This window comes from Aotus nancymaae, unplaced genomic scaffold (assembly GCF_030222135.1).
Source record: "Aotus nancymaae isolate 86718 unplaced genomic scaffold, 86718_ANA_hifiasm-v0.15.2.pri h1tg000002l, whole genome shotgun sequence".
In the NCBI taxonomy this organism is placed as follows: Eukaryota; Metazoa; Chordata; class Mammalia; order Primates; family Aotidae; genus Aotus; species Aotus nancymaae.
In genome coordinates this window covers 17,927,588-17,952,341 of record NW_026988413.1, presented here as the reverse complement: position 1 = coordinate 17,952,341, position 24,754 = coordinate 17,927,588, and the positions used below count along the sequence as shown (strand labels likewise).

General features: G+C 51.2%; 1 protein-coding gene across 2 annotated transcripts; it reads left to right on the top strand.

Annotated features, from left to right (window-relative positions):
- The first annotated feature begins 1,516 nt into the window (after nucleotides 1-1,516).
- On the top strand, nucleotides 1,517-21,958 carry CLEC2L (C-type lectin domain family 2 member L). Of its 2 annotated transcripts, XM_064361345.1 has the most exons (5): nucleotides 1,517-1,959; nucleotides 13,771-13,845; nucleotides 17,362-17,528; nucleotides 19,052-19,152; nucleotides 21,220-21,958. In XM_064361345.1, exons 1-5 carry the CDS (start codon nucleotides 1,764-1,766, stop codon nucleotides 21,329-21,331), a joined length of 651 nt encoding a protein of 216 aa, XP_064217415.1. In that variant the 5' UTR covers nucleotides 1,517-1,763; the 3' UTR covers nucleotides 21,332-21,958. The 2 variants fall into 2 exon arrangements, with proteins under 2 accessions (XP_064217415.1, XP_064217452.1); XM_064361382.1 differs by lacking the exon at nucleotides 13,771-13,845.
- The last annotated feature ends 2,796 nt before the right edge of the window (nucleotides 21,959-24,754 follow it).

Below are 24,754 nucleotides of genomic sequence, written 5' to 3'. Positions count from 1 at the left end.
AGCCTCCCGAGTAGCCGGGATTACAGGCGAGTGCCACTGCACCCAGCTAATTTTTGTATTTTTAGTAGAGACAGGGTTTCACCGTGTTGGCCAGGCTGGTATCGAACTCCTGGGCTCAAGTGATCCACCTGCCTCAGCCTCCCAAAGTGCTGGGATTATAGATGTGAGCCACTGTGCCCAGCCTGATGGAATTTTCTACCCCTGTAATGGGATGGTGACCTAAAGTTACAATTCAGTTGACTTAAAAGAAGAAAAGAACATGTCATTATTTTCTTCAACCTCTGCGTTTGTGGGCCAGGAGTCACACCTATTCCATAACTCTAAGCAAAGGAGGGGGAGTCAATATGCCGAGACACAGGGGAAGATGGGACAGAGCCATTCAGAGATGGGGACATGTACTTTGTTAGAAAGTAAAAACCAAGACAAAAAAAAAACCCACTGGCCTGAGGACAAAGGGGAGACTGGTGCTAGCCAGGCTGGGTTTGAAATCTTCCCACACTCCTGCTTCAGCTCACTCTAAATCTGATCGTTTCCTGTTGGACCTCCTTGACAGCATGTGACACAGAGGTTCACACGCTCGGGTTCCCTGGGGAATTGTAGGTGTCCACTGTAAGTCTATGAATCTGACGGAGTTTGAAAGAGGAGGGTTTACTACTTGCTACACCCTCGTGGGACAAAACTCCGTCCCGAGAGCTAAGCAGTCCATCGCCTGCTTGCTCCTGGGGGTACAGATGGTGCAGCCTTAGTCACCCGAGGTCCCCAACGAGGGCCATCTTAGAAACTCTACGGTCGCTCAGGGATGGAGGGCAAGGGGTCTGGATGTATTTTATCTCAGTTGTGGTGTCCATTTTTGTGAGCACCTCTTTGTTGAGGAAGCGGACCCTTTCAGAGATACCTAATTTAGACAGCCCTGAGGGTCACTGTCTTTTCAGAAACAGACCCTGACACAAGGATTTAAGTGCACAGCTGCCTGGCGCCGCCTTCAGAAATGTCCTTGACCTCACAATTCCATTTCTCGACCTCACCTGGGGACACTGTCAGCTAGTATATGTGAAAGTCCCCGGCGCTTAGTACGTGCTCAATAAATGTTAACTAACTCTGCAACGTTGCTTCGCTAGCTCCTTTAGATTCTACTCTCTCTGTGCTCATCGTTCGGACTTTTCTCTCCTTTATCAAGAGTTCGGGGGTCTAGTCACGACCCCGAACACTCTCTGCTCTGGCCCCGTGAGAGCCGCGAGGACAGGCGCTCATCTGCCCTGAGGCTCCCTGCACTGTCCCCGTGAACTTGATTCCCATTTTCACGAGGATGAGCAGGAGGCTGGGGAGGTGGAGCTGAGTTAGAGCCAGGTCTCCCGGCTCCAAGACTGTGCTCCTAGCTCGGCAGCATCCGGCCTCCTGCCAGGTGGCGGGGTCAGGGACCCGGCTGTCCCTGCTCCTCAGCGCCTCCTTCCTCTCCGCCCCCGCCCCGCCCGGGTCCACAGCTCCAGGCTCCCACGCGCCGCCTGGCGCTCCTCCCAGCCCGGCTGTACGTGGAGGCTGCGGCTCGGCGGGGCAGGCACGGCGCGCACGGCGGCGGCACCGGGAGGAGAGGCTCCAGCGCGGGGACCCGGGCTCAGCCCTGGCCTGCCTGCGAGCGCCGCGGCTCTAGCCCACCCGAGGCCGGCCTGGGGGGCCCGCAGGGCGCGCGGAGCGCCGAGTGCGCGTCGGGCTGGGCCCCGCACCCCGGTGCAGGAGCGCGGGCGCGGCGCGGCGGAGCGCCCCGCATGGAGCCAGCCCGGGAGCCCCCCGCGCGGGCCCGGCCGCCGCCGCCCGTCGCTGCGCGACCCGCGCCCGCGCCCGCCCCTGCCGCCCCCAGGCCGCGCTCGCCTGCCGAGGCCGAGGCCCGTGGCCCCGAGGGGCTGCTGCGGCGATCCGGGTCGGGCTACGAGGGCAGCACCAGCTGGAAGGCGGCCTTGGAGGGTAAGCGCGGAGCGGCCTCCCTCTCCTGGCCCAGGGACCCCTGCCCAGCTCGGACCCGGGACCCGGAGGCGGTCAGAGTCACCTTGGCCGCTGTCCCGGAGGGGAGCGCGGCGAAGTCATTCATTTCAGAACGGCCAGATGCCGCTTCGTGGGGTGGGGTGCGAGTCACAGCCTCGACCCTGCGTCTGCCGCGACTCCCTGTCTGACCTTGGAGCAGGCTTCATGCTCTGAGCCTCGGTCCTCACGCATGAAGGGGACAGCCACTGTCTGGCACCCACCTGACAGGCGTTTTGAGAGGGTGGCGGAATCTGTGGCTGTGAACACGCTTGAGTAAAGTAAGAAAGCAGGAGACCCCAGAGGTGGTGCCCGCCCCTGTGGGAGCCGCCCACGCGACCCCGTGGTGGTGGGGCCATGTGGGGAGGGCAGAGCAGGGCAGGGCAAGGGTGGAGAATCCATGAGAGGCTCTTCCTTGCAAGGTCAGGGGTCACACCTACTCCTCCATCAGACTGCCTCAGGGAGAGACCCCTGTGGCCGCGGGGGCAGTAACCAGAGTGGAGAATTGATTTCAAGTTCATGAGCTCTTTTAGGAAACTTGTATTAGCTGCTGCCGGCGGCGAGTGGTGTGGGAGAGGCTGGAGTTGGTGAGAGGGTGGTTGGCCGTTTGTGTGCTTCTCAGGGTGCTCCTGGTACCCCGAATCCAAGGGCCTGGGCAGCATTAATTAGGGAAGCCCAGAGCCTGGATCACTCATCCTTAGGGAGGCAGTGTCAGAAAAGGAGGGCTTCCCGTAGGAAGTGACCTCTTAGGGGGTATGGAGACAGAGAGAAAGACGTCCCAGACCTAGAGCGCGATGTGTTCCAGGCCAGGTGGTCAGAGCTAGTCGGTTCCGTGTGGGAACTGAGCCCTGGGGTACTGAGATGGGGCAGGGTGGAGAGAGATGGGTCTGGACGACCCAGACGGTGAAGGGCTAGCCAGGCCTTGCCCAGGAGCTTAGACTTTGCTCTGAAGGGGCTACTGAGGGGTGGAGATGGTGGGTTTGCCCTTGGAAGACTGGTGGTGGCCCAGAGGGGTGGGACCGAGGCTAGAGGTCAGGGAGGGGGTGGGGCAGTGGACGGGGACCGGGAGGGACATAACCAGCACCTGGGCCAAGATAGGCTATGGGGCCGCTGAGGATGGGGAGGTGGGGGTGGTAATGCCAGCGTTCTGCACAAAGGCTGTGGCCCAGGGCATGTGGACTCTCCGAGGGAGGGCTGTGCAGACTCTGAAGCTGGACCATCAGACAGTGGCAGGGACAGAGGAGGCGAGGATGGTGCGTCACCAAGCAGAATAGCTGTGGCAGAGCTGTGGGCTGTGAAGACTTGGGCGGGATGGATGGAGGTGGACGGACACTTCCCTGTGACGCTGTCTCTGGCTTTACTGTTAGAGTGGCCCCGTGTCCCACGCTTCCCTCCTGCCAAGTTATTTCTTGAAGTTGCTCCTTCCTCTTGCCTGTATTTCTTCATTCACGTATTCGTCAGCATTTCCGAAGGGTCTGCCCTAACCTGAACCCCAGCCCCCATGGTAGGGCCGCTTCTGGGCTGCCATGGCCTTTTAATGCCTTCTGCTTGCTGTTCCTGTCCCACCTCCCGCCCTGACCTCCACCCCCTTGTGCTTCCTTCTCCCGACTGTGGCTGGGCTGCCCACCTGCCAATCAGGCTGCAGAAGAGACCGCACATTAAGCTGGAAGGTCACCCAGAGGCTGTCTGGGGCCCTGATCAAGCCCACTCCCAGGCTTAGCATCTTCCTGTGGTCCAGCCTTGCCTCACCATGGCCCCCTGCCTTGCCTTGCTCTCTGACTCATGCCACCTGAAGTCCCTTCCCTCTCCTTCTCTTCGTCCCCCCAGGAGCGGTCCTGCTCCTGATGGCCTATGGTCCTTGGGTGCTCAGCATCTTGGGCCTGCTGACTTTTCCCGCAGAATTTTAGGATCTGGAGTCTGAGTCTGTCCAGGGGCCTCCCTTCTGCCAGTTCTCTGAAAGTCTCCTTGGGTGCCGCCAGCCTGCTCTCAGAAGAGAGGAGCTCGTGGAGCAGGGCCGGTCCTCTCCAGGGTGCTGCTCATTGGCCCAGTGCTGGCCTTGGTACTGGTCTCCATCATTCATTCATTCTTCCTGCAACATCCAGGTACTGATCTGGGCCCTGGGCACATTTGTGTCCTCACAGAGGTCCCAGGACAGGGGCTGCTAAGCCAGGCCATGATTTCCACCTCTCAGGGAGACACAGGCCCTAGAGTGTGGGCTGTGTGTGTGCTGCCTCCTCTTCCCAGCGGTCCTGCAGCCCTGTCGGGGGAGCCCAGGCCCAGCTGCAGCACTTTGACTTCTGATCAGCCTCCCTTGATTCTGCTTCCCACCCCAAACCTGAGTCCAGAGTCCACGTGCTGAAATGCTGTCAGTGGGAGGAGGGACCTGTCCATTTGGGGACCCAGGGTTTTGCAGCCCCCACTTAGCCAAGCACCTGTCTTGAGAGAAATGGGAGATTTCCTGACTTGACCAAGCTGAGCCCTGCAAGAAGTCTCTGCTCCTTCATCACCATATGCCCAACACACATCAAGCACCCACTACGTGTTGAAGCCGTGATGGGGCTTTCATAGTCATCATCTCAGCCTTCCCCTCTCCCCTTGCGAGGGGCTGGTGAGTATTCTGTTTCATAGATGAGGGAGCCGAGACTGAGGGCCCGAGTGTCCTGGCCAAGGACATCCTTGGTTGCTAACACTTGAAAGCCCCATCGTGAAGGTTCTGACCCTTTCCTGCATGGCCAAGGACATCTGCCTCGGTGAGGCTAGCTGGGGATCATCAAATTCCCACACACACGCTCTCCTCCCCCTGCTTCCCAGATAACCCTACCACCTCCAGGATTGACTTTTTTTTCCCTCCTTATGGGTTCAATGAGTCAGAGAGCTTCTTAAATCAGAAAGCTGGGATTACAGCCCAGGTCTTTAAGACTTTTCTGAGATGAATAACTAGCTTTATAAACAGGAAACGGAACAGAAGTTGCCTTGATTAAGTCTTTTCTCACTGTAGATAGGAACCTTTCCTTCCAGCCTGGGGTGTAAGGCTCGAAAAGGTGACCCGGAGAGTCTGCCTGGGTTCTGGGAACAAGATGAGGATATTTCTGCCTTTGGGAGTCTCAGTGGGGCAGAGTGGCCTGGGGGTACAGGAGAGGGGACAGAGTGAGCCTGCATACCTCAGCCTATAGATTTTTCAGTGCTCACTGATTCTAAATTTTTAATGTTGAAAGTTTCTTGATTAGGCATAAACCCACAACTTCCTGATCAAAACCACACACATGCATTTAGCCTCTTAAAAGTTTAAAAATTACCAAACTTCACATTTGGTAGTTTTTAACAGTCAAGATGATGCTTGCCAGGCTGTGTCCCCAGTGACTTAGAGACAGCAGCATGGGCCCGTCTGGGGATGAGTGTGAGGATGATGGGAGCTTTGTCTGGGCCCGGGAGTCAGGTTTTTTCAGTTGTTCCTTCTATTATTAGGCGAAATCACATACATTTAGAGACCGAAATAAATTGCACCCTTAAACGCCACCTACTATGGGCCATGGCATAGTAGGGATGAGTAATGAGTTAGACATTTGTTAGAAGTTGAATTGTGTCTTCACCAAAAAAGCCATGTTGGCGCCCTAATCTCTGGAACCTCTGAATGTGGCCGCATGTGGAAATACAGTCTGGCAGGTTATTTGTAGTTAAGATGAGGTCAGACTGGAGTAGGGTGGGCCCTTATCCCATATGAACCGGCATCCTTATAAGAAGATGGTCACATGAAGACAAGGGCACTGTATTAGTCTGTTCTCATGCCGCTAATAAAGACATACCCAAGACTGGATAATTTATAAAGAGGTTAATGGACTTACAGTTCCACATGGCTGGGGAGACCTCACAATCGTGAAGGAGGAGCAAAGACACGTCTTACATGGTGGCAGGCAAGAGTGTGTGCAGAGGAACTGCCCTTTATAAAACCATCAGATCCTGTGAGACTTACTCACCATCACAAAAACAACATGATTCAGGAAAAACCTGCCCACACGATTCAATTACCTCCCACCCAGGCCTCCCACAACACACGATAATTATGGGAGCTACAATTCAAGATGAGATCTGGGTAGGGACATAGTCGAACCATGTAAGACACAGGGAGAATGCCATATGATGATAAAGGCAGAGATTGGAGTGATGCGGCTGCAAGCCAAGGAGTGCTAAGGTCCGTCGGCAACCACTAGACACACTAGGAAGAGGCAAGGAAGGAGTCCCTGCAGAGTTCAGAGGAAGCATGGTCCAGTGCAGCATCTAGAGAAGTTATTGCCGACACACAGTGAAGAGGCACCTTGGATCTGGCAGTGTTGAAGATACACGTACAGATTCCTCTTCCCTGTGTATTCTTTCCTACAAACTCAGTTGAATTTAAGATTGACCAAGGATGTTGTTGGGTGTAACTAAAATTCTCCCATAGTTTTTGAGTCCCAGTGGGCGCTGTTATATGCAAGGCGATGACCCAGCCCTATTTCAGGGAATCCGAAGGTGAGTAAAGCACAGTCCTCACCGCAAAAAAGCCTAAGGCTGATGGTCACCATCACACTGACGGCCCGCATAATCACCACAAGTTGATTGAATAGAGTTTACCACGCCAGGCACTGTGCTAAGCGCTGTACACTGAATTCTCATGAAACTCTGAGAGACAGATAGATATGATCATTACCTCATTTTCAAGATGAGGAAAATAAACTACAGTAGAGGCTAAGAAACTTAACCATCTATACACATCTAGAAAGTGGCCGAGCTGGGATTTGAACCCAGGTGAAGTGATGCCAGATGTCGTGCTCATATCTTTAGCGCACAAAGGGTTACAGCAGCAACGTTAGAGAAGAGGTCCAATAGAAGGGAAAGGAAGGATGCACTCAGCATGCTCACCGCAGGCAGCCATCCTGTAGCTCCAGGGAACTGTGATGACGCTGCCACCAAGGACAGCAGAGCAGACATAGAGAGAACCCAGTCTTCCGATGCAGGCTGAAGCCTCTGCTCTCACCGTGTCTGAAGCCACCCACCTGGGACTCCCGGTCACTAGCCAACATAGACCTTGCTCATAGGAAGGGCTGGAAAATGTTTGTTGGACTTGCAGGTCAAGATGGTGGACTGAACACATGCGTTTCTTTCTTTTTTTACTTCAGAAGCCCACTAATTCAACAGTAAAGGGGTGGGCGTGGTGGCTCATGCCTATAATCCCGGCACTCTGGGAGGCTGAGGTGGGCCAATCACCTGAGGTCAGGAGTTTGAGATCAACCTGGCCAACATGAAGAAACCCCAGCTCTACTGAAAATACAATTAGCCAGACATGGTGATGTGCACCTACAGTCTCCGCTGCTTAGGAGGCTGAGGCAGGAGAATCACTTCAGCCTGGGAGGTGGAGGTTACAGTGAGCAAAACAAAAACAAAACCGAAACGAGCCGGCCATGGTGGCACGTGCCTGTAGTCCCAGCTACTTGGGAGGCTGAAGCAGGAGAATCGCTTGAACCCTGAAGGCAGAGGGTGCAGTGAGCCAGGATTGTGGCACTACATTCCAGCCCAGGTGACAGAGCGAGACTCCATCTCAAAAAAAAAAACAAACAAACAAAAAAAACAAATGAAAAGAAACCAAACAAAACAGAAAAGCAATTTTTAAAAGGCCTTAAGGACAGGAACAAGAGTGAAAATAGCAACAAAATAGAGAGCTCGGGAGCAAATGGATAAATGGTAACTGACTTCACCCCACCTGAGAAAGTCCAGAGAGCAGAGGAGCCGACTGAGCCTCGTGGGAGGACCCCTAAGGCTCAGGGGTTGGTGGCAGTGCTTGAAGATGGAGCTCAGAATAGGAGGACAGGTTGAACATTTCTTTAAGGAGGATTCAGCTTCCCATTCTGTACAGATTCTCCCAGCCCCAGGAACCTGAGGTGAAATCTCTCCCTCAGGTGAAATCTCTCAAGAAAGAGGGCTTCAGCCCAGCACAGTGACTCACGCCTGTAATTGCAGCACTTTGGGAGGCCGAGGCAGGCGGATCATGAGGTCAGGAGTTTGCGACCAGTCTGATCAACATGGTGAAACCCTATCTCTATTAAAAATACGAAAATCAGCTAGGCATGGTGGTGCCTGTAATCCCAGCTACTCAGGAGGCTGAGGTGGGAGAATCACTTGAACCTGGGAGGCGGAGGTTTCAGTGAACCAAGATTGTACAACTTGTCTCAAAAAAAAAAAAAGAAAAGAAAGAAAGAAAGAAAGAAAGAAAGAAAGAAAAAGGCTGTAGACACCACTGCACTGAGAGCAAGAAACTAAGCCAACATTTACGTACTGAATGCTGAGGACAGCTCCCAGCCTCTTCCCTCAGCTAGCCCCGTATTCTCCAGAGGAGAAAACATGGACTGTCGTCCATCCAAGAGGAAAAACATAATAAGATGAGCATTCAGAGAATCCCAAGAATCAGCCCAGCCAGATCACTCTACTGTATCCCCCACAGTTAATAAGCCCCCATCTGTGGGCTTGGAGGCGCCAATGAACTCATTAGTTCTCCTGCCTTAATTGTGAACAGATAACCGTGGTCTCAAGACCTCTGAGAAAAGTCTCTAACATGGAAGCTCAAGACCAAAACAGAGGTTATACAGGCGGAAATAATCCTTCTGCTCATTTCCCCCACCCTTCCAAAAAAAACCTGTCGGTCATATCTTCAGAGAGAAAAGAGAAAACATTGCATCGTTAAAACAAGAATAGAATTCTTTAAGAGGGGATATTCATAGAGCAACAGCAACAAAACAAAAAAAAACCTTGGAAATTAAAAATATAATAACAGAAATTAAGAACCCAGTAGAAGGATAGGATGAAAAATTGAGAAACTCTTCCAGGAAATACAGCAAAAAGGCAAATAGATAGCAAACAAGAGGAGAAAATAAGATGAGAAATTTGGAGGACCAATCTAAGAGATCCAACATTTGAAGAATATGACTTCCAGAAAGAAAACAAAACATGGAGAGGAAATCAACAATGATATAATTAAAGAAAATGTCCTAGTTGGGCATGGTGGCTTACACCTGTAATCCCAGCACTTTGGGAGGCCAAGGCAGATGGATCACCTGGGGTCAGGAGTTCAAGACCAGCCTGGTCAACATGGTGAAACCCTGTCTCTACTAAAAATACAAAAAATTAGGTAGGCTTGGTGGCAGGCACCTGTAATCTCAGCTACTTGAGAGGCTGAGGCAAGAGAATTGCTTGAACCCAGGAAGCAGAGGTTGCAGTGAGCCGAGATGGCGCCATTGTACTCCAGCCTGGGTGACAGAGTGAGACTCTGTCTCAAAAAAAGAAAATTTCTTGGAAATGAAGGACATCACTTTCCAGATTGAAAGGGCCTATTAGAGTAGATGAAACAGACCAAACCAAGGCATGGCATGCAACGATGAAACTTTAGAATGCTGCGATGAAGACCCTAAAAGCATCTAATAAGAAAAGAATTAAGCAGTTGAAAAGGATCACAGGTGAGAATGAATCTAGACTTTTCAAAAGCAACACTGGAGCTAGAAGACAATTAAGTAATACCTTCAAAATTCTGAAAAAAATTTATCCTCAACCTATAATAGTCCTCTACGTTCACAATTCCACGGGTAGCATTCACCAGTTCACCATGGAACACGATGAGAAGCTTTGCTCCTCCGACCTGCGCGGTGCAGTGGTTTTGTTCTATCCTTCCTCAGGCAGCCGCTGGATGATGTGTTTCACCAGGATGAGGGAGTAAAGCAAAGGAGAGGAAGACATGGGAGAAAAGGAACAGAAGAGCCAACACAGGAGAGACGCAGAGAAATCCTCAGACTGCTGGTACGGGAAGACCCCAGATGGCAGCTGGGCTTAGAAGGCAACTAGTCAGATTCGAGCAGCTCAGAAAGTTCCAAGGGACATTTCTTCAAGATGGTCATTATGGCCTGCATGTGTGTTTCCTCCCCAGATTTATACATTGAATCACTAACGCCCAATGTGATGATATTGAGGAGGTGGGTAATTGAGAGGCAATTAGGTTTAGATGAGGTCATGAGGGTAGAGCTCCCGTGATGGAATTAGCACCCTTATAAGAAAAGAGACACCAGAACTTCCTCTCTCCGCCGTGTGAGGACACAGTCAGAAAGCAGCTGTCAGCAAGCCAGGAAGTGGGCCCTCATCAGACCCCAACCACACTGGCACGCTGATCCAGCCTCTGGAACTAATAGGAGAAATAAATGTCCATTGTTTAAGCCACCCAGTCTGACAGTTTGTTATAGCAGACTAAGACAAAGGTGAAAGAGAATTTCTGATTTTGTCTCATCATGAAAGAGGAGTTTTGGTGTTGAGATAATGATAACCATACAGAAGATTGAGCAACGGGAAAAGAAGACCGTGATGAACAGGGAAACAAGAAGTTCCGTGGAAATGATCGCAACACATGGCGTGGCTTTGCTCAGAGCGCTGTTTACACTGACATAAGAATATAACACCCACGTATCAAGCTAATACAAACTATGACATTGAGATGGCAGAGTGAGTGGTCAGGGTAGAATGGTAATGCAAAGAATTAAGTCTGCATCATTATAATGGGAAGCCAATAAATTACATCTAAAACAGAAAAAATCTGGAAGCATTTACATACACATGGCATTTAGAGATTTGGAGCTAATACCAAAAGAGTCAGCTAAAAGAGTTGAAAGTGGTTGGGGAAGGAGCAACGTTATTACTATTATTATTATTTTTTGGAGACAGTCTTGTTCTGTTGCTCAGGCTGGAGTGCAGTGACACGATCTTGGCTCACTGCAACCTCTGCCTCCTGGTTCAATCGATTCTCCTGCCTCAGCCTATAGAGTAGCTTGGATTACAGGCACACACGACCACACGCGAATAATTTCTGTATTTTTAATAGAGACAAGGTTTCACCATGTTGGCCAGGCTAGTCTCAAACTCCTGACTTCAAGTGATCCACTTGCTTCAGCCTCCCAAAGTGCTGGGATTACAGGTGTGACCTACTGTGCTCAACACTGTTATTTTTTAAATGAAGCCTTTTAGAATTTCTTGATTCCTTAAATCTGTGCTTTTCAGTCTATCCTTGGTGAAGGAAACAGGTTTCTTTTCAAAATCCTTTGTAAAATGCAATACAAATGAATGACTAGCAACATGCCCTTGGATGTCCGGGTAATGCTGAATTGCTACAAATTCTTCCTCTCAATTTTGGCACTTATATCATGATGACAAGTAACAGTTTACAGACCAACACTGAGCTGCGGAGGCACTGTTTTCATCCATGATTTATATATAACACTGATTAAAAAAACTTTAAAAATGGGTGTACAACAATGTAACTGTACTTAATTGTACACTTAATGGTTTAGATGGCAAAAAAAATCCAAACAAAATTATGAAGGGAATTCACACCTGTTGGATAGCTGTAATCAAAACAATGTAAACCAACAAGGGTTGGTGAGGATGTGGAGAAACTGGAACCCTCATCTATTGCTGGTGAGAATGTCTAATTATGCAACCACGGGGGAGTTAGTGGTCCTCAGAAAGAGCCACCATGTGGGCTCGGTGTAGTGGCTCATGCCTGTAATCCCAGGACTTTGGGAGGCCAAGGCTGGTGGATCATGAGGTCAGGAGTTTGAGACCAGCTTGACCAACATAATGAAACCCCATCTCTACTAAAAATACAAAAATTGGCCTGGTGTGGTGGCACACGCCGGTAATCCCAGCAACTCAGGAGGCTGAGGCAGGAGAATCTCTTGAACCTGGGAGGTGGAGGTTGCAGTGAGCTGAGATCGTGCCACTGCACTCCAGCCTAGGTGACAGAGCGAGGCTCTGCCTAAAAAACAGCAAAAAGAAAAAACAAAAAACAAACCCCGAACTACCACATGATCCAGCACCTCCACTCCTAAGCGTATACCCAAAAGAATCCAAAGCAGGGACTCGAACAGATACTCATATACCACGTTCATAGCTGCATTATTCACAATAGCTAAAAGGTAGAGACAGCCAAATGTCTACCAACAGATGAAGGGATAAACACAATGTGTTCTTGCTATACGAATAGAATATTATTCAGCCTTAAGATGGAATGAAGTTCTGACATATGTGACAACATGGATGAGCCTTGAAAACATGCTGTGAAAGGAACCAGAAACAAAAGGACAAACACTGGATGTTTCCTCTTATATAAGGTTCCTAGAGTGGTCCAATTCACAGAGACAGAAAGCAGAGGGGTGGTTGCCTGGGGCTGGGAAGAGCAGCGGATGGGAGTTGTTTAAGGGGACAGAAATTATGTTTGGGATGATGAAAAACTTTTGCAAACAGACAGTGATGATGGTTTCAGAACACTGTGAATGTACTTAATGCTACTAATCGTACACTAAAAAATGGTTAAAATTGCATATTTTATGTTATGTATTTTCATCACAATTTAAAAAATCCTTAAAATACCCTATGTTCAAAGTCTAAGCATGTTCTCTCATTACATATAAAATGAGAATATTAAGCGATAACAAAATAAAATTAATAGGCCGGGTGCAGTGGCTCACGCCTGTTAATGCCAGCACTTTGGGAGTCTGAGGTGGGCGGATCACGGGGTCAGGAGTTCAAGACCAGCCTGGCCAACATAGTGAAACCCTGTCTCTACTAAAAATACAAAAAAATTAAGCAGAGTGTGGTGGCGGGTACCTGTAATCTCAGCTACTTGGGAGGCTTAGGCAGGAGAATGTTTGAACCTGGGAGGCGGAGGTTGCAGTGAGCTGAGATTGTGCCACCACACTCCAGCCTCCACGACAGTGTGAGACTCTGAGGAAGGAATGGAGGGAGGGAGGGAGGGAGGGAGAAAGGAAGGAAAAAGGGAGGAAAAAGGGAGGATAGACAAAAGGAGAACCCAGAGGATCGGGAAGAGGATGGATGCTGTAGAGGTGGGTGGATTTCAGGAGGTATCCGTGGAGGAGGAGACTTTGGGAGCAAAGACTCAGTAGCAGGGCTATGAGTGCTGAATGGGTTATTGTGAAGAACCCATGTGACTGAAACCTGAGACCACATAGAGAAGCAGCAGGAGATTCCAGGTAGAAAACTCTTACCTTCACTGAAGAGTTCGTGAGCAGTGGGTAGCCCAGCAGGGAGGGTTTCAAGCCTGGGACTCACAGAATCGGAGCTGCGCTCTCAGCAGTGAGTTTTAAACTCCACCCTGCATCAGAATCACCTGGAGGGCTTGTTAAAACACAGCTTGTTGGCCAGGCGTGGTAGCTCACACCTGTAATCCCAGCACTTTGGGAGGCCGAGGCAGGGGGGTCATTTGAGGTCAGGAGTTCGAGACCAGCCAAACTCCTGACTTCAAGTGATCCACCTGCCTCGGCCTCCCAAGTGCTGGGATTACAGGCGTGACCCACTGCGCCCCACACTGTTATTTTTTAAATGAAGCCTTTTAGAATTTCCAACATGGTGAAACTCCATCTCTAGTAAAAATACAAAAATTAGCCGGGCGTGGTGGTGGGTGCCTGTAATCCCAGCTACTCGGGAGGCTGAGGCAGGAGAACTACTTGTGCCCGGGATCTGGGCAGAGGTTGCAGTGAGCCAATATCACGCCACTGCACTCCAGCCTGGGCAACAGAGTGAGACTCTGTCTCAAAATAACAACAACAACAGCAGCAAAATGCAGCCTGCTGGGCTCCACCTCCCCCTGTTTGTCATTAGCAGGATACGGGGCTGGTGGCGGGGACTGGCGGTGGGATGGGTGGTGGGATGTTGAACTCCTCTCTCTTCTCCTAGACACCACCACACGTCTCCTGCTTGGTGCCATCGCGGTCCTTCTGTTCGCCATTTTGGTGGTGATGAGCATCTTGGGTGAGCACGCATGTCAGAGCATTTATGCAATTCGATTTGCATACTCCTTGTTAAAAGCACCTCTAATTAGTTAAAGAAAGATTCTAGACATTCCAAGAATCCTGTGGGGGACTCAGTAAGTAGAAAATACGTAGTGTCAGTTCTCGAGATTTTAGCTTAAAAATAACATATTCACACACAGACTATACACATCCCCTTTATTAAGCCACGCAAGTAGAATGGAGATGCTACTTAGGAATTATTTTGTAAGTGTTGTGAGAACTCAGAACAAACTTGGGGTAGGTTAGGCAGACAGTGCTTCTTGGAGGAGATGGTTGGGAATAAGGGCCTTTAAAGATCACATTCAGCCGGGCGCAGTGGCTCGCACCTGTAATCCCAAAACTTTGGGAGGCCGAGGCGGGCGGATCACCTGTCGGGAGTTTGAGATCAGCCTGGCCAACATGGTTTAGGGTGGAAAGTGGGGGTCTGAGAGGGAATGGGGTGGGGGATAGGGAATAGGACAGCACCCTCCCCGAAGGGAAATTTATGCCCTGCTTTCGGGCAGATGAGAGGGCAGAGAACTCTTTCTGGTCATTTTTTTTTCTTTTGAGACACTGTCACCCAGGCTGGAGTGCAATGGTGCGATCTCAGCTCACTGCAACCTCTGCCTTCGGGTTCAAGCGATTCTCCTGCCTCAGACTCCCAAGTAACTAGGATTACAGACGCATGCCACTATGCTCGGCTAATTTTTGTATTTTTAGTAGAGAGGGGGTTTTGCCATATTGGCCAGGCTGGTTTTGAACTCCTGACCTCACATGATCTGCCTTCTTTGGCTGAGCCACCATGCCCAGACTTCCTGTTGATTCTTTTTAAAAAAAATTTATTAATTATTATTATTTTTTATGAAACGTGTATGCCATTGCGCCTGTTGATTCTTAGTTGCCTTCAGCTTAAAATGATCCTTATATCAAAGTCGCATATTTTAGGGTGGCATATTCTGGACCCTATCACGGAAATAGAACATTCTAAGTGGGAGAGGCCTGAGAACCATAGAGAAGTGTCTGGAACTGAAAGGGTTGAATAAGTGAAAAGGTAGAAACTGCACCTAAGAACATGTGAGAGTATATGAACAGGGAACCTGACTACTTTTAAGAGATTCAAATAAAAGTGTATTGTAGGTTCTGAAGGGTTTACAAAAATGATTTTAGTGCTTCTGTCTTTAATCTTTGAGAAATGCCATAAGACCAGAGGTGGACTCCTCAAAATAGGAGAAATGTCCACCAACAGTATCAATTCCTACCAACCCTCCTCTATAGGTTGCATGACAAGCAGAGGGGTTCTGAGTATTTAGAAATGGATAGGGTGGCCAGCACAGTGGCTCATGCCTGTAATCCCAGCACTTTGGGAGGCCAAGGTGGGTGTATCACTTGAGGTCAGGAGTTCGAGACCAGCCTGGCCAACATGGTGAAACCCCATCTCTACTAAAAACACAAAAATTAGCTGGGCATGGTGGTGTGCACCTGTAGTCCCAGCTACTCGGGAGGCTGAGGAAGAAGAATTGCTTGAACCTGGGAGGCAGAGGTTGTAGTGAGCTGAGATTGTGCCAGTGCACTCCAGCCTGTGTGACAGAAGAGATAAAACAAAACAAAACAAAAATAAACAGGCAATCACTGGGTACAGCTTAAATTCACCTGGAATAATTCCTCCAAATTCAATCAGTTTCCTTTTATCCTCTTACTAGGTTGGGAGGCCAGGGAATGTGTAGACATAGCTGATATGATTTCAATAAAGCACAACAGTCTCCTAGGAGATCCTTGTGGAAAGCAGTTGAAATGTAGCCACACAATGGTCAGTATTCCCAGGTGGACTCGCGTCTCATTGAACAGATACGCCCAGGGAGTGTGGATAAATTAATTGGTGTTTGTGCGGCTGTAGATCCCTAGGGGCTTGAGTGCCGGGGGGCCTGTTCTTGGCTCTGTCCTGCTCTACATTTTAATCAATCACTTGTATGAAAACAAACAAAAAGTATGCTTATGGAGTTTGCAGCTGACACAATCCAAAAACACAATCCCATATGACAGATGGGTGAAAGAAATCAAGATTCAAATGTATCTGGAAAAACTCAAATGATGAGCCAAAGGGAATGAGATAAACGTGGAAGAAATAAATAGAAGGTTCTGCATTTGGATTTAAGAAGTTATTTTCACATGTTCTGACACTGGGGGAGACCTGGCTTAGAATCAGATCATATGAAAACAATCTAAGATTGTAGATTAATTCCTTTTGGCAAGGAAGTCCTTTGAGAAGCTCTGGGCTTCCTTCCCAGAAAAGTCCATGTATGCACAGACCCACCGAATCTGTTCATGGAAGGAGTCTGCAGACTGGAGGCCCCATGACAACTGGAAAACTGCATGGCGCCCACTGCTGCTACTGGTAGAGCCACATCTGATGTGTCCTGGTCTGTCCTGGTGGCAGCAATTCAGTGGTAACATTGGGATATTGCAGTGAGCAGGCAGGATGGAGAGCAACCTTGCCAGGTATCATGGGAGAGATGGCATCTGTTTCAACCTGCATGAGGGAGGCTGAGCTTCTTCAAGTAGGGGGTAGAAGACAGAACGGGTGTCTCTTGACCCAGAGGCCAGATCCTAGAACAGCAGGTCTAGGTCACAGGAGGACAGGTTGGGACTCAACATTCAAGAACTTTCTGCCAGGCGTGGTGGCTCACGCCTATAATCCCAGCACTTTGGGGAGGCCAAGGCAGGCAGATCACCTGAGGTCGGGAGTTCAAGACCAGTCTGACCAACAAGGAAAAACCTTGTCCCTACTAAAAATACAAAATTAGCCGGGCCTGGTGGCGCAAGCCTGTAATCCCAGCTACTTGGGAGGCTGAGGCAGGAGAATGGCTTGAACCTGGGAGGCAGAGATTGCGGTGAGCCAAGATCACACCATTGCACTCTAGCCTGGGCAACAAGAATGAAACTGTGTCTCAAAAATAAGAGAGGAAAAAAAACCAAAAAACAAACTTCACGCACACTGACAGCAAGGGAGTTTAAAAAATACAAAAAAATAAAAAATGAAAAGAACTTCCCAGCAGTTCAGTGGTGGACTGGCAGCCTTGGTAGCTAACAAGGGCATGGTTAAAGGCAGCGAGCAGTCCATTCTGCTGTTGGTATCCAGCCTAGCTGGAAAGAGAGGACATGTAGCCTCCAGGTCGCTTCCCAGTCTGAGTTTCTGGAGTTCCATGCCTCTGGGAGCTTAGAGACAGAGGAGATCCTAACCCAGGGGCTGCCCCACTGTCACTTCCCCTCGCGGTGATGCCCCTGTCAGCTTCCCACAATCCCCTTTCTCATTTATTCAGTGGCCACCCTTTTACCTCCAGGCACCAGGAGAGGTGCTCACCGGAGAGGACATCCATGTCTGCAGTGTCCCTGGAGGACGCCAAAGCTGAGGCAGGGGAGGGAGCCACAGAAAGCAGAGTGGGACTCTGGCGGGGTGGGAGGTGGGCGGGGGAGGGCTGAGCCAGTCTCTTCTCTGCAGCTTCCAAAGGCTGTATCAAGTGCGAAGCGCCCTGCCCGGAGGACTGGCTGCTCTACGGAAGGAAGTGCTACTTCTTTTCTGAGGAGCCCAGAGACTGGAACACAGGCAGGCAGTACTGCCACAGCCACGAGGCGGCGCTGGCGGTCATCCAGAGCCAGAAGGAGCTGGTGAGCGCGCTAGGGTGACGCGGGTGGGGGAAGGGACCTCAGGGCCCCCAACCTTGACTCTAGGGACAGCCACACCCTAAAGGATGCAGTGTCCCTGTGACAAGTCTCCAAAGCCACCCTGCTTCATAATCACTGGGGGTGCAGGCAGACCTCACGGTCTGAGCAGGTCAACGGGCGGCTCCAGTTTCCACCTCCACTGTCAAGACCACTTATTTCAATCCAAGGCTCACTGGTTGAGGTCACTTAGCATTATAAATCATAAGAATTATAAATTATAAAGCTGGTGAGGTGGCATGCACCTCTAGTGCCAGCTACTCGGGAGGCTGAGGCAGGAGGATCACTTGAGCCCAGGAGATGGAGGCTAGCCTGGGCAACATAGACCCCGGCTCTACAAAAAGTAAAAAGAAAATTAGCTGGGCTTGATGGAGCGTACCTGCAGTCCCAGCTACTTAGGAGGCTGAGGCGGGAGGATCACTTGAACCAGGAATTCAAGGCCAGCCTGAATAACATAGCAAGACTTTGTGTCTTTCTTTTTTTCGAGACACTCTAATTCTGTCGCCCAGGCTGGAGTGCAGTGGCTCGATCTCAGCTCACTGCAGTCTCTGCCTCCTGGGTTCAAGCGAATCTCGTGCCTCATCCTCCCAAGTCACTGGGACTACAGCTGTGTGCCACCATGCCTGGCTAATTTTTGTATTTTTAGCAGAGATGGGGTTTCTCCATGTTGGCCAGGCTGGTCTTGAACTCCTGGCCTTAAGCGATCCGCCTGCCTAGGCCTCCCAAAGTGCTGGGATTACAGGTGTGAGCTACTGTGCCCAACCACAAGACTTTGTTTCTTGAGAAAAAGAATTACAAATGAGAAATGCATTGTGAAATGTAAACACACATTGTAATTTTCTAAAGATCCAAATCAGGATTTGGTCTCCATTTAACATCCAAAACAGTTTTAGCAACAGAAATGTGAAGGAAACACAATTAATGGAGTCTACTGGCCGTTTTGGATTTTGAGGTAATAGTGGTGTTAATCAAAATAGAAGATAATCTAAAAATCACTTCTGTTTGCCTTTGATACACAGTAAGATATCTCCAGTCTGCAGAGGAAGTCCCAGAAAAATGCAGGCAGGACAACCAACCTGAGCATTGAGATTTGTCCCAGATTAGCCATCCAGCCGGCAATCCCCAAGCTTCCTGCGCATCAGGAATGCTGGCCTGCTGAGCTAGGAGGACAAGCCCTGTACAGCCTTCCTGGCCCAGTGGGCACACACAGAACCAGGATCCCTTTCAAGCTGTCGGAGGCAATTGCTGCGAGGTCAGCGAGTGGCTTGGAGCCAAGCTCTGGCAGCGTGACTGCAGAAGATCCTGTAACCCTAGCTCCTCACTTTTGGGATGCGGCGAGACAGCAGTCACCGTCCCAGCGTCCGTACATCCCAAAAGCCAGTATCTTCCAGGCTGAGGTTTGTCTTGGGATGTGACGCCAGTCAGGAGACCACATCTGACCCTGAGGTGCCCCTCTTTCCTTGGTGCAGGAATTTATGTTCAAGTTCACGCGGAGGGAGCCCTGGATTGGACTACGCAGAGTTGGAGACGAATTCCACTGGGTCAACGGGGACCCATTTGATCCAGACACGTGAGCTGAGGCTTCATCTTCTGGTCACCGCGCTTAGACTGAGGAAGTCTTGACCCTCCCCTTGGACACAACTCCAGGAGAGAGAAACCCTTGGTTTTGTGCTAGCTAGAGATACTAGTCTCTGGTCCAGCAGTGTGTGCCAGAGACCCAGCCATGAAAATGCCTATACTTCTCCCTCTCCCATAAAAGTCCAGCCTGGCGTGGTGGCTCTGCCCTGCGGAGCCATCGGAGCTTCCTGGTGTTGGGCTCAGGGTCCTTCCACACCGAGTATCCCATCTGTGCAGCCTGGCGCTCATCGGCTCCACTTAGTGTGGCGGAACCACATTCCGTTCAGCGGGAAGGGGACAGGTAACGGGAGGGAGGACCCTGGATGGCCTCACCCCATTGGTCAGAACTTAGTCACATGACTGCACCTGGCCGCAAGGGAGGATGGGAGATGTGCCTCCATCTTGGGCAGCCACGTGCCATCTAAACACTGTAGCTGTGGAAGGAAGGGGATCTAAAGGCAGGCACCCAGAGTGTTCTAGACCACATTTTCCTGGCAAACGCATCTCTTGATGGAGGAGGGCACTGCTGAGGTGGTGGTGTGTGCCGTGGCGGTATTTGTAAGGCTCTAGTGGTGTGGACGTGAGTGTGTGATGCCGGGGCTGGTGTGTGGTGTGGGAGGGACGGTCATGGGTGGAGCGGGTGGCAGACGTGTGGCTGTGGCAGTGGGGTGGTGACTCTGGGGCGTGGGGAAGGGAGTGGTCTAGGCCTAGAGAAATGCAGGGATGTGCGTACAGGGGAGTGAGACCCGTAAAACAGATCCCATGGCTGGAGGAATAGGTTCTGAGGTGCCAGCTGGAGGGCATGGGGTCGGATGGGGAACACAGCTCCTGACCCGGTCATGATGACATGTGAGCATCCCCAAGGCAGCAGCTAAAGCAGAGGGCATCTCAGACCCTCGGATCCTTCTGGTGGCCAGAGGTGGCCATCAGCTGCCCTCCCACCTGAAGCTGGCTTAGGCAGTCACACCCATGGGATCCCTAGAGGCGGGGGGGCATTCATCATGCTTCCCCTCCTCCCCCTTTTCCTTATCTCGAGCCCTCTTCATTTTTGCCCCTTACTCTGGCCTCAGTGTCCCTTCCTTTTCTTGCTCCCGTTCCTGTCCCCATGTCAGGTCTTCTCTCAGAGTGGCTGTGGAGGTCTTGCACTTTCCACCCCTATCCCTGCCTTTCTGGAAACTTGCTGTCAGAGCCCTGCAGGGTGGGGTCTGTGGCGTGCTGACCACCTGGCAACCAGGGGGCCTTTGGCCACATGTCTCAGATACTGCGGAGGGCCTTCCCCTTGCACTCCTTCTTGGGGTCCTTCCAACGCCCTCTGTTGTGAGAGTCTACCTCCAGCCTTGGCAGGGATCAGAGGTCAAGGTGAACAACTAAGGCTAAGAAGAAACCTCTGAGGCTGGAAAGGGGTGATTTTAGGCAGCGGGGAATCCTCCCACCACACACTTCTGTGTGTGATGTCAATGAATTCCTGGGCAATAGAGCTGCAGTTAGCCCATACTGGGGTTATTGCAGCCCGCCCCTAACCTGTGAGGGGTGGTTGACTTCAGCCAGCTCTGTGGAGCTTCTCCCATGTGCTGCAGGGAGCCAAGATGAGAGGGCACAGAGCCTGCTGCTCAGGAGCCGGCTGCTTTGGGGACCTGTGTGGACAGATAGGCAGAGGCCCCAGGAGGCTGTAAGAGTGCCCCACAGAGCAGGCAAGGAACTGTGGGAAGGGAGGGGGGAGAGAGTGGCCCTGAACTGGGTGCTGTGGAGCCGACCCTGCAAGGACATGGAGGCAGGATGGGGAAGTGCATGTGTGTCCAGGAAATGTCTGATCGGTGTGCCAGGGTGCCTGGAGCTACGGGGCACAGAGTAGGGAAAGAATGGGATGCCATGCTAGAAAAGTCTGTTGGCCCAAATAGCCTAGAAGGCAGCTTTAGTGACGAAGTGAGGGAGGAACAGGGCATCCATGGCCTCGCCTGCCACTGGGTTTTGGGCAGAATGTCCCAGATCATAAACGCCTGGTCTTCTCTCCTGGCCACAGGTTCACCATCGCAGGTCCAGGGGAGTGTGTCTTCGTGGAACCCACCAGGCTAGTGTCGACGGAGTGTCTGATGACCCGGCCCTGGGTGTGCAGCAAGATGGCCTATACGTGAGGTGGGTGGGGCCAGAGGTGGCCCCTCCCCCCAGGCCCGTGGGAGGCAACTGCTCAAGACCTGCCTCCAGCAGAGCCGCCTGCCCTCTGCAAGGCAAAGCAGTGGGGTGGGGCCTCTGCCCCAGGCCCCTCTCCCAGGCCCTGGCGCTCTGAGTCCCTGGTTCCTGGTCTCCTTTGTCTCCAGGCAGGTCATGTGGCTCAGCAGTTAAATCCCATACGCTAAATAGTGTAGGCATCTGCCCACCTACACACACACGCACATGCACATGCACGCACAGACACCGTGCCCTCTGAAGCTCAGTGTCCACCCTGAGCCGCTCCACAGATCTCTCTCCAGCCCCTTAGAAGCCCTGTCCTCACTGCAGTCCTGGTGCTCTGGGGAACGGGGGGCATTGGCAGGTGGTCTGACTGTCCACTCGGCAGCCCCACCTCCCCAGTGGTTTCTCTCCTGGCTGCAGGCAGGGGCAGGCGGGGAAAGCTTCCCCCTCTCTTAGGCCAGGCCAGCCCAGGGCCCCAGAGGTCCCCTGCATCCCCCGTCTTTGCCTTGCCTGGGTTCTCAGGCAGGGCCTCTGCTGTGTCCGTGGTGCTGTTGTATTGGTCACTAACGGAATAAAGAGTGAATAACTCACGTCCAGAGATGTCCGCTGCCATTTGTTCCAGAGTCAGAGCTTGGGGAGTGGCAGAGAGTGGCATATCTCTGGGTGCCTGCCTGTGGGGGCCACCACAAAATGCGCCTGTTGTAGTGCCGCAGATAGCAGTGTGTGAGGATGAGAAAACGCATCTTCTGGCCTCAGGGCATCACTTCATTTTGCTAAGCCTTTAAGGTATTCTTAGATGGCTGAGGGCTGTGCACCATGCCGGCTCCTTTACTGCTAGTCACCTTAAGATGACAGACATTTATTCACACCTACTACAAGCCAGACACCACACTAGGCATGGGGATCTCTTACCTTATCCCCCAAGAAGCACACAAGGAGCAGAGGAAGCACCTCAGAAAATGTTAGAACATTCTGGAACATAGTCAAGGGCTGGTTTATTCTGCACCGGGGCAGGATGGAATGAATTGAACGGCAGGATTAGGTGGTGTTCACATTGGGCTGGAAAAGAGCTTGTGAAGGTCTTATGGCCTCTTCCTGTCCCCCTTGATCAGCCTGGGGAGGAGGCAGTGGGGGTGTGGGGTTGGCTGGCAGTGCCCTCGGGCCTGTGGGGGTTCCACACTCTTCTCCACACACATCTGAGGCTCCAGCACAGAGCTGCAGAAGAGCCTGGGCCTCTCTGGCCTCCTGATGCCCCTGGGCGGATGAGATGTGGGTGGCCTGCCTGGTAGCCCAGTGCGTGCATTTGGGTCCTGGCCCATTTTCAGAAAATAGCTCGGAGAGAGAAACCAGGTCCTGCTGTGCTCTGCGCAGGCCTAGTACTGGTTTTACGGTCTTCAGACAAAACTTCCAACTTGAGTTTGTTACATTTGCTGCGTGGTTTCCAGGTGTTTTGTAATATAGAGGTGGTTTGTGGTGTTATACTTTGTTGTCACTGGGAAGCCAGTGGGGGACCCGGGTATACAAAAAGCAGATAAGGGAATTCAGAGGGTGGTGGCGGCCTGCAGGGTTGGCTGTGAGGGGCTGAGGGGTGAGGAAGTGGTCAGCTGCTGCCGCTTTGGGTGGGAGGTTCACACTCCTGCCTGTTCTCAGTTATGGAGAGGCCTGTGGTTCTCACCAGTATCCACCCCTCAAAGACGGCGAATTTCAAAAGCCTCAGTGCTTTTTGCTTTACATACGGCATCTCCCTTAATTCTTGCCGAAATGCCCGAGGCAGGTCTTGCTGCCGAAGGTGAGTGAACTACCTTGCCAGGCTCCTGAGAGCCACCTAGCCTAGGGCTTCAGAGCCCTGCTTTCCTCCTGCCCTGTGGGTCAGGGAAGCAGTGTGAGAGGGCACAGGATGGGGAACCCGTGCCATTCGGGTTTCATTCTTTATTTTTAAGAAAGAGTCTCACTGTATTGCCCAGGCTGGAGTGCAGTCGCACAATCTTGGCTCACTGCAATCTCCACCTCCTGGGTTCAAGCGATTCTCCTGCCTCAGCCTCCTGAGTAGCTGGGATTACAGGCCAGTGCCACTGTGCCTGGCTAATTTTTATATTTTTAGTAGAGTTGGGGTTTCATCATATTGGTCAGGGTGGTCTTGAACTCCTGACCTCAGGTGATCTGCCTGCCTTGGCCTCCCAAAATGCTGGGATTACAGGTGTGAGCCACTGTGCCTGGCCTGGGTTTTATTTTTATTAAATGATCCAAAGCCTGCTGCCTGAAGCTTTTAAAGCCTAGTGGCAAATAAGCTCTTCTAACTTTAGATTTGTCCTGGGACCATGTAACAATTCTAAATCAGTTTGGCAGATCATGTGCCCCGATCCAGGGTCATCGATGTTTTGAGATTTTCTTCTATTTGTTTTCTATCAATGAGGGAAGTACAAGATAAAAACAAAACACTGGCACGCCCAACTTCAGAAATATCAGAAATCCTTCGAAAGGTTACAGAACAGCCAGGCTGCCCCTGTCTCCCTTGTGGGCTGAACCAGGCTTGGTTTGCATGGCCTTGGCACCCCAGGCTATGCTCTCAGCAGCTAGAGGTGGCAGCACTGAGGGTAGACACGCCACTTGTTTCTGACCCCCAAAGTTCGTGTCTCCTTCAGCAAGGAGGGTCTGTAGGACCGCATCTCCCCAAGTCTCACTCCTCATCCCCTGGGCAATGAGCTGGAGTCTTACAACAGTAAGTTTACCTTTTCCCTTTAGACTTAAACAACTTTCTGGTACACGGGTGTGGGCTCCTTGCATACAGCTACACTGCCTTCCCCTTTGACCCACTCGTAGCTCTCTTTTTTTTTTTTTTTTGGGACAGAGTCTTGCTCTGTTGCCAGGCTGGAGTGCAGTGGTGTGATCTTGGCTCACTGCAAACTCCACCTCCCAGGTTCAAGAGATTCTCCTGCCTTAGCCTCCCAAGTGGCTGGGATTACAGGCGCATGCCACCACGCCCGGCCAATTTTTGTATTTTTAGTAGAAACGGGGTTTCACCATGTTGGTCAGGCTGGTCTCGAACTCCTGACCTCAGGTGATCCTCTCACCTCAGCCTCCCAAAGTGCTGCGATTGCTGAGATGACAGACACGAGCCCCCGTGCCAGCCTGGACCACTGGTACCTCACTGGTATGCAGGATCCACCTCCCTTTCCATTTCCACACGATGTGATTCCTGTCCGTGCATTTGTCATAAAAATCACAAAATGCATGATGGGAGAATTCTGAAGCTTTGTCCAAATGTGTTGCATGGATTTTATGTAGTTTACATTTTAGCTGAGTTGAATTTAATCTGAGTTGAAGTGTGGGCCACATTGAGAGTTTTGTTTTTATTACTGGAGTTCTGGGAGGTGCTGAATTTGGAG